The 16,165-nt window shown below is 44.1% G+C and overlaps 2 protein-coding genes and 1 non-coding gene across 5 annotated transcripts in view; all 3 read left to right on the plus strand.

Moving 5' to 3' along the window:
* The first annotated feature begins 1,720 nt into the window (after positions 1-1,720).
* Positions 1,721-6,427, plus strand: sdhc (succinate dehydrogenase complex, subunit C, integral membrane protein). Its single transcript, XM_074688863.1, has 6 exons — positions 1,721-1,816; positions 3,104-3,163; positions 3,308-3,409; positions 4,459-4,520; positions 5,729-5,892; positions 6,171-6,427. Exons 1-6 carry the CDS (start codon positions 1,800-1,802, stop codon positions 6,273-6,275), a joined length of 510 nt encoding a protein of 169 aa, XP_074544964.1. The 5' UTR covers positions 1,721-1,799; the 3' UTR covers positions 6,276-6,427.
* A 1,640-nt stretch (positions 6,428-8,067) lies between these two features.
* On the plus strand, positions 8,068-8,141 carry trnar-ucu (transfer RNA arginine (anticodon UCU)). Its single transcript has one exon. It is a non-coding gene; the product is annotated as a tRNA-Arg (tRNA).
* A 2,037-nt stretch (positions 8,142-10,178) lies between these two features.
* Positions 10,179-16,165, plus strand: part of cadm3 (cell adhesion molecule 3) — a 134,460-nt gene continuing 128,473 nt past the window's right edge. The window contains exons 1-2 of one of the 3 annotated variants that reach the window (XM_074688710.1): positions 10,179-10,467; positions 12,146-12,304. In XM_074688710.1, coding sequence (XP_074544811.1) covers positions 12,214-12,304 — 91 coding nt within the window. In that variant the 5' untranslated portion in view covers positions 10,179-10,467; positions 12,146-12,213. The remainder of the gene's footprint in view (positions 10,468-12,145; positions 12,305-16,165) is intronic. The other 2 variants (XM_074688708.1, XM_074688707.1) reach the window with 2 other exon arrangements.

Consider the following 16,165-nt stretch of genomic DNA (forward strand, 5'->3'; position numbering starts at 1 on the left):
TGGCTGATATTAAGTTATAGCACATGAATCAGTAGCAGTATATATGCCAGCCTTAATGTACGGTAACAAGAAATTGCTGCGCAAAATTGCCAAGGATATGACCGAGGTAATTCAGAAACCATTACTGAGTTTGCTCCCTTCAGAGTGATGACAGGTTTATATTTCAGATGTAAAATGTCCCACTCAATTATTTAACACCAGTAGAAAAATGTTCTTCATCTGTATTAAATAATCAGAACATGACATGTTACCTGATACAAATGTTATCAGATTTTAACTCTCAATATCAATTGCTTTCAGTCCCAAAATTTCATTGCTCAGGCTTACATTACCCTGATCTCTTCATCTATTATGTATTTCCTGGTGTATTTTCTTCACTGGACACTCGTTACCTCACTGTTAAAACAGTCAAGAGAAAAGTCAACTCACATCAGACTGTTTCCACCCCAGCTACTCTGGAATCAGCTCTTCCTGGAAGCTCTCTGCTCAGAGTTATTTAAATATTCAGGAAAGGGAAACCTGGAAATTATTCTTAGATCAAGTTGAAGAGGCTTTCAGCTTTTGTAGAGCCAACCACAATCTGTATTGAGCCCTTCGTGGTCTTTTTGAACACTTTGTGGAGCATGCTTACTCTAACAGGTCTTTGAGAACTCAGTACACGCTCCTTCAAGGCATCATTAACCTTATTAACTATTCAAATCAGATTGTGGGTGTGGGTCAATACTTTTAATTACTGTTACATGGATTTATTATTCCTTGACAGTGAGCGCTTGTATTTTTTTTTACATGTCTCTTCAAATCTCATCGTCAGGCTGATCATTTTACATTTTTATTTTGATAATGAAAAATTGGGCCTCATATTTGAGTGCTGAGTTCAGTCAACCTTTTTTTGTATAAATGTCTTGAGGGGCCTTGAGGTGGGTAGAGCAGTAGCAGGTTTAGATGTGGGCTGTCTATGAAAGTATGTCTTTTTCATGTCCTTTCCCTAATAAACTCAATGGACTGTCAGTGTAGGTGTGTAACATCAATAAACTGGACTAGGGCTATATTGATAGATATTATTGAACTGCACATTATAGAATATGCCAAACTGAGACATATGGTTGTAAGCTTTGGATGCAAACATAATAGTAAATGTACTTTTCCTGATCATACCATTGATTCATCAGCAGGCTGGCCATTTTCATATTAGATTGACTAATAAAAAAAATTGAAATGGTTATTGGTTTCAAGATTTTATTACAGTTTTCACAGAAATCACAACCATGTCATAAGAAGAGGTAAACAATTATCTATTCAAACTTTGTGAGCAACAGTGTCATAGATAAAAAGGCAAACAGGAAGTTTCTTGGATTGTTTCAGCAACATTTGAAAAGATGCATATAGCTTGCCTTACAGAGATGAAGGTGAGCTGCAGATATTCTGAGTGTGTTTGTGAAATTTAACAAAATATTTTTATTCACTGTTTTATTGGTAGCATTTTTCTTATTTTTTCTTCTTTTACAGCTTCTTAGAATATAAAAAAAAAAACTGTAAAAATATTTATTTGCTATCTCATAAGTATGGAAATGCTTGTTACTGAATTACGTGGCTTGGAAGACCATCAAGCTGAATTAAACTGAAAACAGTGTGGGTGTCACCTGTAGTGACAGCTTTAAACATCTGTCTTCACCTCACTCTTCACTCTGACCGACACTGACCTTCTCCACAACCCAGGACGCTGAAAACCTTCTGGCGACTGTTCAACTGAGAGTTCAATAACATCCGGTGACATCATTTCCGCCCAATTCCTGTCAAACATGGCGCTGCTTCTAAGGTCAGTATATCTGTGCGTCTTACATTTTGGGGTAGAAGAAAACATTTTTATGTCGTTTATCAGAATTATCACTTTAAATAAGCATGTCCGCGTGATAAAAACGCTACAACCGTGAACAACCCGCTCGAAAATATCTCCTTACCTTGGTGTTTGACGCGCGTTTACGTAAACATGCTACCACACAGCTAACTGACATTAGCTCACGGGCTAACGCTACCCCGTTATCGGCTCTTTCTCAGATAACGGAGTGGACTTTGGCTCACTAAAGACGGACTCAAACGCTTTCTAAGAACGTTTTCGGCCTCACTATGAACTTTATGTGTCAAATACGTAATCCCCCACACGTTAAAATGGCTAATATTATACCTCGTTTGAATGTGAAGTCTAGAGCAGTTGCCTGAAGTGAACCCACAGGTTTCACATGATCTCTTCATCTCCGTCCTCAAATATAAGTCTAAAACCAATGGTATGTGGGTTTATTTTTAGCCAGGTCACTCATATTTGAATACCTGTCAAACTTAACCAAAAGTTTTACGGTCTTCTTCTTGAAGTGGATGATTTGAATTGCCTGTGTTGTATTCTACGACACTTTCGATAGCAGTCCCTGGAAGTGGAGTTGCACAATCTCATTGTTACACTTACGGACATCTTAGAGGACAGACTTTTATAATGGTTGCACAACAAACATTAATTCTTGATGTTTTCACAATAATGTTGGATGAAAGTGTGGGAGTTGGTACCCCAAAGCTGCGGAACAGCCAGAGGTGATCAGTCCCTTGTTTTGCTTTCTATTAGAGACTCATTTTTTACAAAAAAGCTTTTATACTGTGATTTTATCTCATTTTGACTTTGATTCTATTGGTTTTTTTTTTATTATTTGTTTATTTTATTGTTCTGCTGCTTTTTTTATATCCTAGTACTGCCCAGTGCTACATAAACAAAGTATTATTATTATTATTATGACCATTCCTTTTCACACAACTTTAAAAAAATCAAGTCTTGGCAAGCTGTCAGTTACCTCCTGTGTCAAATTTTTGTTGCAAGAAAATGTTTTGTGGCTTCATGTTGGACTCAGGAGCTCTACACAGCAGTTCATCAGCTTTTCTTGGACAATAGATTCAAGACTTTCCGAAAATATTGATACAGGTGTAAGGAAGATGAGGAATAGTGATCTGAATGTGTATGTTGAGCTAAAAAAAGGGGGAAATGATTTGGAACAGTTTTGACGTATGTGCTGCTTTGTTGTTTTGCTTATACCTGTTCCAAAAACGTTTTTCTTGACTGCAGGACGTTTGCCCGTCAGGGTGTCTGCATCTCTAGACCGAGCTACAGTATCCTCTACAGACAGTAAGTTTTGTTTGTTTGTGTAATGTTCTGTGAGAGAACGGCTTCAAGATACACATCACATCCTACCGTGACTGATGGTTCTTTGAATTAGTGCTGTCCTTTTTTCTCCTTTAATCCAAATAATTTCCTCTCTCTCTGCTGCAGTGCTGCTCCAATGGGGACCACAGCTAAGGAGGAGATGAACAAATTTTGGTCCAAAAATGCCAGACTAAACAGACCCATGTCTCCTCATCTCACCATTTACAAGTACGTGTTGTTATGCATGTAAAACACAGTATTCCTCTGGCTTCTTCAGAAAGTAATGAAAAGAAAATGGTTAAGACAAAAGCTGAATGGTTAAGATATAAACAACTGTCTTTCCTGGAAAACATTATATACTGCTGTGTAAATGGACAGAGGTTTGTGGAATCTGTTGACCATTGTGGCAATAACAGCTCTATATGTTGTACTACCTTTAACTCACGCATCAGTATGAACCTCACAGGTGTTGTCATTAAAGAAATTACTCAGCTGCTCCACCTCAGTGTTAACCAGAGTTTTCTTAAAAGCTGTTTTTGTGTTACCATACACCTTTGAGGATCCGGTTGAAAACTCTGACAGTAGTGGCTTCTTGTTTATGTTTTCAGATACTTCATGCACCGTAATCAGTTCTCTGTGTGACTTCTTGAAGGGTGTTTTTGTAAAATCTGGCTTACTTTCCTTGGTTGTGGGTGTTAGAACCAGTTTGGTTTTCTTTTTGATGTAAAGGATACAAAAAGTAGCAGCATGTTTCATCAACCATAGCCAATGTGAAGCTGTGTTGTTGTTAAATAACTTAAAGACAAATCATGCCTTCTGTCTTATCATTTAAACTCAGTCTTTTAAAAGTGAAATTTAAATCTCGTTAAAGTTAATTTGTAGCTCATGCAGCTATTCAGTCTATCAGCGGTTCTCAGACAGCAGGTCATAGCACCATTATAAGACATTTTTATTCAAGGCAGTTATTGGAACACTAAAACCTGCTGTAAAGACAAAATATTAATTCAGTATGTGACTCATAATTTCTCATCAGGTTTCCTCCTTTGTCGTTTGCTTTGTGAGTCCCAGTCTCTTTGATGTAGCTCTGCTGCCTGAGGCTGCGAAACAGAACAGTTTTTTAGTCTGTGTAACGCTGCAGTGATGCAACGTATGATGGCTAAAACTGAAACATAACTGTTAGAAATTTGAGGAGCCATGGCAATAAGGGCCTGAGATGCTGGTTGTAACTCTATGATGGATTTGTGTATTTCATTGTATGTAATGTTTGTGTGTCTCAGATGGTCTGTCCCCATGATGATGTCCGTCACACACAGAGGAACTGGAGTTGGGCTCAGTGGAGGTAAAACACAGTTCTTTTTTTGTACTTCCTTTCTATAATTCATGAATAAAACGGTCTATTTGCTTTTGAAAAGTCAGCTTTGGAGCCAGTTTGATCCTTTGAATATCCAGTTTGTACCATACAGGTGATAAATGATGATGAGCCGTGTTTGTGTCCTTCCTGTTATTATTCTAATACTGAAGTGAAGCTATTCCTCTGCCACTGTCAGCATTTGATTGACCCTGAAAGCTCTTCAGGGCATTTTAATCCATGGCTATTGATTGCTGCTAAGAGCATTTACTGGCATTACAACACCGAAGTTGTTCAATACAATTCATGCCTTCGCATGGGAAAAACCAACTCTTAACACTGGCCTGCTAACAGCTTGGACTCATTTACCCCGTGTTACATAGCACATTAGCGCTGTTGACCTTGATGCAGCATGTTGGAAAGGGGGATGTCCAGTTTGTTTATTAATGTGCTCAATAAAGGTCAGTAGCCTCCTCTGTCAGTTTGGATACAGCCACACTTTATGTCTCCTCTTCCCAGCGAAACACTAACTGTCACTTCCCTGTGTCTGAAATCAACTCTGCCTCTCACACACGGCTTTTAAACTCAAATTATCTCCTGCTGGGAGTAAATCTTACACACTGCATTGATTAATACCATTTTGATTGTAATTTCTAGATTTCCTGCTGCTCTTTTCAATAAGGTTTTGCATTTGTAATTAACAATTGGGTATAATCTAATGTTTGGTTTAAAAGGTCATCCATTTACATGTGCAATGGGGATTATTTCTTGCTTGTTTTAATGCAACTCTCCCTTTGTGTTAACATCGATCCACACTTTCTGTGCATTTCCTCGAGGAAATAAAGTTGGGTTTCTTCGACCATTAAACCTTTTAATCATCCAGACAGAGCAGAAATAGAAGCTAGACAGGACCATTGAGCGCAGCTCATTGTAAAAGGCAGACCAATGACTAGCCTGCTTGATACAGACCCATTGTTTTGCCTTCATTCTCCAGACAGCAGGGAAAATAGTCTCCTCAGAGCTGAGACAATCTGATGTTTCTAAACAACTGCCCGGTGGAAGTAGAGTGACTCATGGAGACTAATCTAAGGCAGAAGAATGGCAGCAGCCTGGAGGTCTTTGAAATGTTGACTGTCTCACCTTTGTGTGTTTCTCACAAAACAAGCATCTCTGGTCTCATTACTTCTGTTTATGTTTAGCTATCTCAGCCTTCGCCTTGGCTGCGCTGGTATTACCAGGAAGTTATCCGTACTACTTGGACTTGATTCACTCACTGTCCATCGGCCCCTTTCTCATCGGTTTGGCCAAATTCGGCATCGCCTTCCCTGTATCGTACCACACCTATAACGGCATCCGTCACTTGGTAAGTCTTCATAAATCGACTCACAGATGTTGAAAATGTGTTTCTTTTTTCTCATATCATGATAATTTAAAATCATTTTGTAGATCATGGCTTGGGCATGTTATTTCTGTCATTCCTTTTTGGGAAACATCTTTTTGCCAAATAGTTTGTCTTTGAAGACTTCTCATTTTACTTGTTTTGAGAACGTTGAATTGTGTTTGGTGAGATTGCTAGCCAGTGGTGGTTCTGAAGCTTAATCTTCTTCTCTTTCTCCTGTTTTTTCTTGTGACTCAAACCAGTGGTGGGACATCGGAAAAGGATTCAAAATCCCAGAGGTCTACCGCACCGGCTACACAGTCATCGGTCTGTCTGTCCTGACCTCCATAGCCGTGGCTTTCCTCTAAACACAGCATGAGAAAAGCAGCAGAAAAGAGGAGGGTGATGAAGGGAAAGTTGACTGATGCACTGTGGGGAGTTTTATGTATATGTTCTGTTCTGGCCTGCTGCAGGCCCTGTTTCATCTTAAATATTAAATAAAAGATTCTATTATGCTGTATGCAGATAATGTGTTGTGATGTTTTGTCCCTTGGAATTAATTAAACGGTGGGAAGCTCTGAGGTCATCAAATGCAGCAGGAGTGCAAAGTGCATGCAAATGTGACCCAGTTTGTTTAACACTTATTATCCACTTGAACAGCAACCAGCAGCCAGTTTTAGACATGTCCTACGAGCTGTCTCCTCATGTAGTTTGTGTGATCGTGCTGTGACGTCAGGTCCGTTAATCACTTCTTTTGCCCCTTGGTGTTTATTCACTGCTTACCACATCCAGTGTGCCTGCAGGTCAGTTCTGTGCACAGGAGGCTGTGTGTGTGTTAAGAGTAGCTGTTTACTGTAGGCTGTCATTCATATTTTACCTATTCTAGGGCTGCAGCTGCTCAGATGCATTTTTTAACACCAGGAAAGCGAGTGGCTGAAATGTGAAGAGGCAGCCCAGTGGTGGAAGCTGTGAATGTGAGCAGGCTCCTCACCAGCAGCCTGCCTGAGGCTTTACCTCCCACCGAGACAAAGACGAGCTACACACTACACCTGAACAGCTTTTGTCCTGCAGTGTGGGTAAAAGCAAAGCCATGATGAAATGTCAGATACAACTTCACTTATATGGGGTACAGTGACAAGTGCACACAGGGGGAAGCGAACAACGTTAAACGTTCAGGAGAAGGGGCCGCACATGTGGTTTTGTACCACCTGGTTTGAAAATGTGTCCGCTTAGATAAATCGAAGTCACACTGAGAGAAACAACAGGACCACTTAGTCAAGTTAGCTGCAGCGGAATTGGTTTAGCAATTTGTTACCCTGTGGCTCAAAGGGAGAATGCCTGTCAAACTGCATTTCTCTTCACTGTGCTGTTGATAGAATTTATTTGTGAGCACATGTGATCAAACATAGTGTTTATAAAAGGCAAAGGAAACAATCTATGGCGACTGTCACTGTTTATAAAATTCAAGAGGCAATTCAATGCTTTCCTTACAGTTTTATTCTCCTTAGACTCATTAGCACAATAACTGGACATAAATTGTTGTATCTGACTAAATAGTTATCAAGTATATAATCAACACTTGCACAGTTTCCCACTGTTAGGGATTTTTTAATGCAACAGATTTGGATGATTAGAAGGCATACTTCCACTAGTGCCAGAAATCCATCATGAGACTGCTTCTAATCGATTGTGACTGACAGGAAAATTACTCAGATTCTGCAGACTTTAAGGCTAAGGTGGTTTATAGTCTACTCACACTAAACCCTGTAGAAATATTCCCTGTTTTTAAAAGAAAGCAAACAGAAGTGGTAATAAAAACATGGCCTGTTCACTGGAGCTATTCCCTGCAAAGAGTGAACATTTTTCCACACACTTACTGTTGTATTCACAAAGTAAGAAGTCCAATCTTCAAGCTTTGCTCAGATAACATCACTATTGTGATGTTTTTATGAGATAACCTTTGTGGAAGCAACGGGGGATGGGAAGTCTCTATGAGGCATAAATAGACTACTGATTCAGCAGCAACAGCACCCCCTACCGGTCGGTCATGTATTTTCCACAGGGCTGCGGTCCTGATGCTGAGGGAGGATGGAGAGGATGCTGCACAGAGCAGGGAGGGGGAGTATAAACCCGCTTTTGATCGAAAAAAATGTGTCACAAGTCTCTGTGGCGCAATGGAATAGCGCGCTGGACTTCTAATCCAGAGGCTCCGGGTTCGAGTCCCGGCAGAGATGTTCTAAGATGGGATGTGGCTTTTTGGATGACAGAAAATAGAGTGATGAGGTGTAAAAAAAAGAAGGAGCGTAGTTATATTGCCTTCGCAGCTAGGATGCATCTAACAAGGCTGCTCTGTCTGCAGATAGACGGATGGCTGGCTGAAAGGATGAATGATGGATTGCTGGATGAAAAGACAGATCGTGGCTTCCAGTGATGTGTTTATTTTGCAGAGGTCCATCACCCAGTGGACTGGATTGTGGGATAAATTTCATATGAAGCCTTTTCAGCCAGAAAAGGTCACTGCTTTAATATGCAGATTTGATACGGGCAAAACGCCTAAACCCTGAGCTCCGGTGTGGCAACACAGCACGGGCTTCATTACCAGCCTATTACTGTCCGGGCTGCACGCGCAGGCTCCGCTCTCATAGACGACCATCACGTAGCAGGCACCGCAGGACGACACGGAGCCGCGTGGAAGCGTCGTCGTGTGAAAGTCAATGGACCCACACACACACACGTGCGCGCGCTCTCTCCTCACTCACTTCTGGTTGGCTGGCTCGCGCACCATTTCAGCACCTGGGGCTGTCCACCCTTTTGAGCCAGAGCTAAAGCTTTTGTAATGCAGCGCCAACAACAGAACATTTAAAGCTTTTCCCGTCCTCATAACAAGTGTTTAATGATGCCAGATGCTGCTTCCAGTCTCCCATTTGGTTCAGAGACTGAGGGAGGGATAAACTCTCCGTTTCACTTTGAACATAAAGGCCGGGAAATGGTGTCATCTCAAGACTGTTGTGTGCAGATTTTGTATTGAAATACATGCTCTTACTATAATGTGGAGAATTAGAGTCGTCATTATGTATTTTTAATTTACTGCAACAAGAGTGTGGTCTTTCAAGGACCCCTGAAGGTGGACTTTAGTTCCAACTCTTTAGCTTACCCCAACCATGTAAGCCTGCAGCAGCCCTGTTTCTGTTTACAGTGTGGAGGCAGCTGCTTGCTTGAAGATCTCCCGAACAAACCCCGCCACTCCAGCCTTCCCCAGCTCCCGTTGATTTTTCTATTATTATTTTCTTTTTTCCCTCAAACCCACCCCTCCTCTCCCCTCCCCGGTGTCACTTTGTCGCCACCAACCACCACTGACTGATTGGGCTGTCGTGCGGCTGCCGCCATCCATGTTTAACCCCATCATGCCTCCCCACACACAGACCTAATCCGCCAGTAAAACTAATCCCTAATCCTCTCTGGCAAGTTGAACAACCCCTCCCTCCCTCCTTCTCCCTCCATCTCCCTCCCTCCCTCCTCTGTCCCTTGGATCCTGGTTCCCAAGTGGGTCTGATGCATGCAACGTCAGAACTGTACAATGATAAAGTTTACAAGCACGCAAAACTGAATTCCAATGCCTATAAACAGGGATGTGGACGTTATGTAAGTATTATACAAATTTGCAGCTGATAAGAGCTGGAGCCACTGTAAAAGGGCTCAAAGAAGTACTGCAGGGAGGGAGAGAAAGTCCCAGAACTCCTCAAAGCAAGGATTCATCTTCCCCATTTCGCAAATTATCAGTCCTACGGGAAATACAGCGAGCCCATCTGCAAGATATGAGTAATAGCTCCTTAATATCAACGATAAGAGACTCCACATAAAAACTGTGACAATCACAGAGGACCTCTGCTGCTTCAGCTCAGGAGAGATTCAAGCCAAAACCTATAGAAATTTAAGAGAGATACTGGACCTGCTCTGTGTCAGACCTGGTGATAAATTCTGCAGAGCTTCAGCAGGAAATCCTCCTGTAATGTGCCACTACAGGAGATGATAATAAGAAAAACCCGATAAGGTCAGTGTGGACTCACCGTGGGGCATTATGGGAACATTATGGTGATTTTTTCCGGTGTGGTGAGATCACACTTCACGATCTCCTCCATCTCCCTCATGTTGCTCTCAGCCAGTAGGCCCCTGCTCTGGCCCTGTTATCCCGATGGTACGGGCCAAATCGTATTAAAATCCCCTCCCTCCCCTCCCTTCTCTTCCCTTCCTCCCCTCCTCCCCTCACCTCCCTCCCTTGTCCCCTCCCTCTCGTCTTTCAGACAGACTGTTTTTGCTGCAGTGAACGGCAGCCGTGGAGAGCGAGCGAAGGAGAGATAAACACAGAGTAGAAGAAAGAGAAAAAGAAAGCAAGAAAACAAAGAGTCAGAAGAAAGAAAAAAGGAATAAAAAAAGTCGGTGAAAGAAGATTGAGAGGAAGCTCCGGACAAGCGAGTGCTGCGCATCAAAGGAAGGACCTTACTGGGGACCTTATTGGAGACCAGCGACAGCAAAACCGGACTCCGGAGACGGAATATAACGGTGTGTGTATGTGTGTGTGTGCATGAGTGCTTATTGCCGTGCATTGCTTTGCAGTTTGTATTATTGTCCGGCTGTAGCCTATAGGGCGGACAGGAGACACCTGTCAGTGGTGACGCTTTTCCGTCTCCAGGAATGTGTGTGTGCGCACTCTGGGTAGGTAGGTGGCTTGTTGGGCTGGTGTGTGTGCGCACATTTGTGTGTGTGTGTAATCCGTTATGCCAGCCAAGAGATAGAGAGAGCGAGGGAGAGCTGTATAATCCCTACATGTTCCATAATTTACTCTGAAAATGGGTTTTGTTGTCTTGCAGCCTGCGCTGTACCCAGCTCCTCTCCCCTTTCTTTTCTGCGTCTCTTCCTGCTCTTGTGGCTTTATCGCTTTGCAAAATTAAAACATCTCAACTAGGCAACTGAGTGCAGCAGCAGCCGCCTCTCCCCAGCCGTCACAGGAGTCTCTAAATCTCATCCCATCAGCTCCACATCTCCCCTGCCTGAGAGTGCAGGAGCAGGTGTTGGAGAGAACAGGCTCCAGTGCTCCCGCGCTCCGTCGCAGCGATCGTCGCAGGCCACCACGCACGAGCTCTTATTTCAGTATCTTGACTGTTATTTTCATCGTTACTACTATCACTCTGCACCGACAACAACTTCTGTCAAATCACGCCCAGAGTGTCCGCGTTATTTCCCCGTGGATGCACTTGTTCTAGTTTTGTTTTCATTTCTCGCCATCACTCAACAGGAAAAGGCTGGAGCAACAATAAACACAGCTCCCTCCCTCCCTCCCTGCCCCTCCCCTCTCAATCCCTTGCATCCACATCCCCATCCCATGCCCCCTCCATCTGCCCCCACTCCCTCCTCCTCCTCTCCCTCTATCCCCGCCCTGTAACCGCTCGCCCGTCCCGCAGGCAACACTCCGGATACACCGCTCCTCTCCCTGCGTTCACAGAAAAGGGAGCGTTTCGCAGATGGACCGAGCGCTCACCTCGGCTCAGGCTATTTTAAGGATTGTGCGTGCGTGTGTGTGTGTGTGTGTGTGTGAGAGAGAGAGAGATGAAGAGAGGGAGAGAAGTGTGTGTGTGCGTTTGTGTGTGACAAAGAGAAAGAGAGAAAGAGGACGAGTGCTTAAGCAGCTCACATGCACGCGTGTCCAGTAATGTGCAAAGCGCACCGAGTATTCTCAGCGGGCGACAGGTGCATCCCTCTCATGCTGCTGTATTTTCCCCCTCTTTCTTCTTTGTCTTTGTTTTATTTTCTCGCAACCAACTGAGGCAAACGTTCCTCGGCATTATTTCTAATTAGCGCGAGTTAGTTGAAGCTGTCCAACGCACTCGTTTTCCTTCACTCCACACGCGCACAGCTTGTTAAAGTGGATGAGTAAATCCCCTTTCCTCTTTTCCCCTCATTACCACCCATACACCACCACGACCATCATCAACGTTCGCCCTTACACACACCCCACCACCACCACCCTCAATCTCTCACTTCCTCTCACCCCTCCTCTCTCAATCGCATCTCAGTATGGTATGACACAAGCAGATCGATGAATACCCATGGAGCAACGCGCGAGTAGCGTTGGGCCAAGCGTTTATTCAGCAGCAGCCAGCCAATGGCAGGGGACACAATTAGTGGCCGGTCTTCCTCGCCCTGCTTGTTTTCCTCATCTCTTCTCTCTCCTTCTCTGCAGGTGACACTCCAGAGCTCCTCTGCCCCTCCTGAGGATTCAGCGAGACAGGCGGATCTGTGCGTCCAACCATGGCCTTCCCATCAGCCCCCTCCGCATTATGGAGTGTCAGCTTATTGACAGTACTATTCGCAGCTGCGGTTCACAGCAACATTGTCTACGGTAAGCACCTCTCCCTTTCACTTTATCTCTCCACTTCCTATTCTTTCCATCTCTCCGGCTCTCTCAGGGCCCCTGACCTCCCCGACCTGCTCTTTCTGTCTCTGGTGGTGCCCCTTATCTGTTGACTTGAGGCTTTTTTGTTGTTTCCTGTATTATGACAAGGGAATCAGAGAGCCGTTAATAAGCACATGGGACACTCCCACCTCCCTGGACCCCAGAGGAATTCCTGCCGTTGTTTTTGAGGAATGTGTGTGACTTGCACGTGGGCACTGGACTCCAATATGAACAGTACAGGCTCTTGCTGGAGCGACTCGCTTGCCCCATGACCTCCTTTTCTTTTTGATACCACATCAACAATCACTTTGATACGCTCTCACAAAAGTACAAAAACAAGCACTCGCTCACGCTCCAGCGTTCTTTCTTTCATTCTCACCTGCTCAGCATCTGTTCTCCTCACATGTGTGCAGGCTGTATCTGTGTCAGAGGTTCATGCTGCCTGGAGATAAGCAGTAATCATCTTGTACTTTCTCAAATAGCAACACAGAGGCATGCACACCTAACACTCACATCCTTTAGAGACACATGACACGCATCATGGCAGAAGCTCAACCTGTGATGAGCTGGGTGCTGCTGAAAGTGGATGGTAAGAGAGGATTTGATGAGAGAAGCACTTTGTAATGATATCATCCCTGCTGTGAGCACTGAGTGAACAGGAATACACTGTTCAGTGTGCTTTTTCCAATTACATAACACTCGAGTGACTGGCTGCCGGTAATACAACCTTTAGAGGGCAAGCTGTGCCGATGGCAAATGGTGCATCATGATTGTCACTCAATCCATGGAAAATTGATTGACACAGGTAGAATCCTGTTGGCATTTTCTCATTACAGTTTGGATTTAATTGCACTGAGTGTTTGGTGAAGAATTGCAAGATGATCCAGCAGGCAAGACGGATTCTAATAGACGTTCCCTGATTTGCATTTGCAATATATATTCTCAGAGGCCGCCCGCACTCACTTGCTCACCCACACAAATTCGCCAATCTGAATTCATCTTTGAGTACACTGTGCACGCACAAGCATGGACACACGTGTGTGCACACAGATATGCAAGCGCACGCTCCACATTTACTCTACTTCCACTTGTTTTATCCACATCAGCTGTTTTTACTTTCTGTTGAATTATGCATTCCTGTGTTTTCTGAGCATTTGTGGATGAAATGTGGGGAAGAGGAGGGCTGTCAGTGGGAGCTCTCGGTGGTCAGCGCAGTTAAAAGTGAGAAACGATCCGGCTGTGCCAAGAAGCCGGGATGAGGTCACTGCTAAACAAATGCAAATGTAGGCCTGTCAGGGCCCAGAAAGCTGCTGAAAATGAGAAACGCACAAACAATCTCCAGATTGCGGCACTGATGATGAAATATCAATCTCTCATCAGTCCGCTGACCCCGGCCGTGTAGCTCGTCATTGAAACCCAAGCAGGGGTTCGTTATTTGGGTTTGAAAACGATTTTGGCTCGCATTCAGACGCACGTCACTTTTGATTAAGGTGTGCCTAGCAGGAGGGCTGACCATGCATGACCAATTCCTGCTTTGGTTTCACCTAAGCGCTGTTTTACATTATCATGTCAGTCAAGGAGAATAATTAAGCCTGGGACGTCTGACAGTGTTCAGGAGATGAGAAAACACGTCAGAGATTGCATTTGAGAGGAGAAAGGAGGCCGGGGAAGGATTGCTGGCTTCACAGTTTTACTGTGCACGTTGTAAACCATTAAGCTGTACTCAAGGTCTTTTATGTCATTAATTTTTGCTATCAAAGCATAATCACAGTCCCATAATGATTGTACTGAAACAAAACTGATAAAAATTCTATAGTGAAATCAATTAGGACCACTTTTGTGTAAACATTTTAAAATGATGTTCTCTTGCTGTGTGAAAAGCCGATAATTATAGTAATACAGCATTTTTTTCAATCAGTGGAGTACAGGAAGTGCCTCAATGATGCCCAGACTTTGTCACCGGCAAATATCTAAGTTAGTTCCAGTAGGACCTGAGCGAAGACAGAGCAACGTTGCCAAAAATTCAGCCAAAAGGAAACTATACACACTTTATCTCTTGTTTGGTGTTAGTTAGCTTCCAGACGTTTGAGCAATGTGGCAAACAGTGATGAGTCAGCTTCAGTGGTGGATGTGAGTAACGCACAGAGCCCAGGTCTATCGCTCACATCTGCTCTGATTCGACTGATTGTTGTTGTTGTTGTGACCCAGCAGCAGAGCTGTTAAGCAGAAGATGGAGCAGGGGCGGGGCAGTCAGTCACATAATGCCGTCATAATGGAGATCTCCATGCTAAGAGGTGCTGGAACAGAAGGGTCTACTTAGCATAAATAATTCAATGTTATGTATTGGAGAGAGGAAAAACGATTAGCTCAGCAAATCAATGCAGGAGCAGATGAGCCATCAGAGAGCAGAACTGCCCATCACTGCTATACTCAGAGTCCACAGTGAATTAAAAACATGCAGACGGCTTGTCTCTTTTCATCATTCAGAGAAGCAAAGAGAGAGGAAGCTTCCCCCTATGACTTATGTGGTTGATTATCATGTCTCGAAGGTTTAAAAATTCCCTTCAACACTCAACTCCAAACTCTTCCACTTCCTCTGACACGTCTTCATTTAATGTATGTCAAAGTCAGGGAACGGCAGTACTATAACCCTGTATTTTCTGCTTCTTAAAGTGACCAGGCTTCCTTAGAGCGAGTGAACGAATTGGGGAGACACTAATTGCGCGCCATTTGACATATCCATTTCCACAGCTGGATGTGCAGCCATGCGCCGCGGATGGAAAATGCCTCTCAGAAGGGCACAGATTAGGCATGCAATTGGCCGGCTGTGCCCTGGTTCTGTACTGCTGACCCAGTTACCTCGGGGCTTCTGTGGATTGTGGAGGGTCTGTCCATGGAGCTCTCAGCAGACAGTGTGTAGAATAGCAAGCTGAAGCCTCCCGTCAACAACCTGGACACCAGCTCCATGGCAGCCTGTTCGCAGACCCCTGGAGAAGGTTTGCCTTCGTGGCAAGAAGCATGCCTAATAGTTTGTTTACCTCCTCGAGTTCTGCTGGTCAGGACAAGTGAATGAATCCCTGATGTTTCCAGCTGAGACCAATAATGAATACGGATTATCAGACGGCAGCAGAGCGGACCAATCGTTAGTGTGCGAAGATTTATAGGCGGGAGGGCTCGGCATGTGTTTGTCTCTGCCAGCGGTTCACTTTATCCTGTAACAGAATGGGCTCCTTCCCCAATTGACCGGCTCTTTCTCGTTGGCTTGTGGCCCACTTCCTGTGTGTGCCTCTGTTGTTTACTGTTGACTTCCTGTGTGCCAAGATGGGGGAACATTTGGCTAATACACAGAACGGCTAGCACACAATAGCAGTAGGCGGTTTGGATGGGAGGCCTCTGCCTGTTAACAAGGCTGACTGATAAGCAGTGACTCATTAACAAGCCGAGGTACACAGAGCCTGGGGGAATTACCGCCTAGCCACTGTGACATTAATAAGAGGCCTGAGCTATTTTTCCATTTGGCTCTGCTGGCTAAACCACTGGTTTCCAATCTCAACTGTGGCGATTTACTGGCTCGAGTGCTTTTCCATTTTGTTTCAGCCACTGGTTACCTGGACTGACTGGAGCTGGGCAGAGCAGTATTTTCAGTGTGGGCTTCAGTTAATGACATCTGCTGCTTCAATAGAAATGCTGACACCCCTCATTAGTTTGCCGCAGATTCATTCAGAAACATCTGGGGAGGAGCCCAATTAATCCTCCTCATCCCGATCATGCCAATTAATTAGCAATATGTTTGGTTTTTAAAGGGAG

The sequence above is a fragment of the Halichoeres trimaculatus genome, unplaced genomic scaffold (genome assembly GCF_033239565.1).
Source record: "Halichoeres trimaculatus isolate MK-OKI-2021-1 unplaced genomic scaffold, fHalTri1.1 fHalTri1_scaffold_15, whole genome shotgun sequence".
NCBI lineage: Eukaryota > Metazoa > Chordata > Actinopteri > Labriformes > Labridae > Halichoeres > Halichoeres trimaculatus.

Excerpts from the sequence above, each read along its gene's own strand:
- sdhc (XM_074688863.1), top strand. Across the intron at positions 4,521-5,728 it reads TGGAGTTGGGCTCAGTGGAG|CTATCTCAGCCTTCGCCTTG; the intron begins GTAAAACACAGT and ends GTTTATGTTTAG. Across the intron at positions 5,893-6,170 it reads ATAACGGCATCCGTCACTTG|TGGTGGGACATCGGAAAAGG; the intron begins GTAAGTCTTCAT and ends GACTCAAACCAG.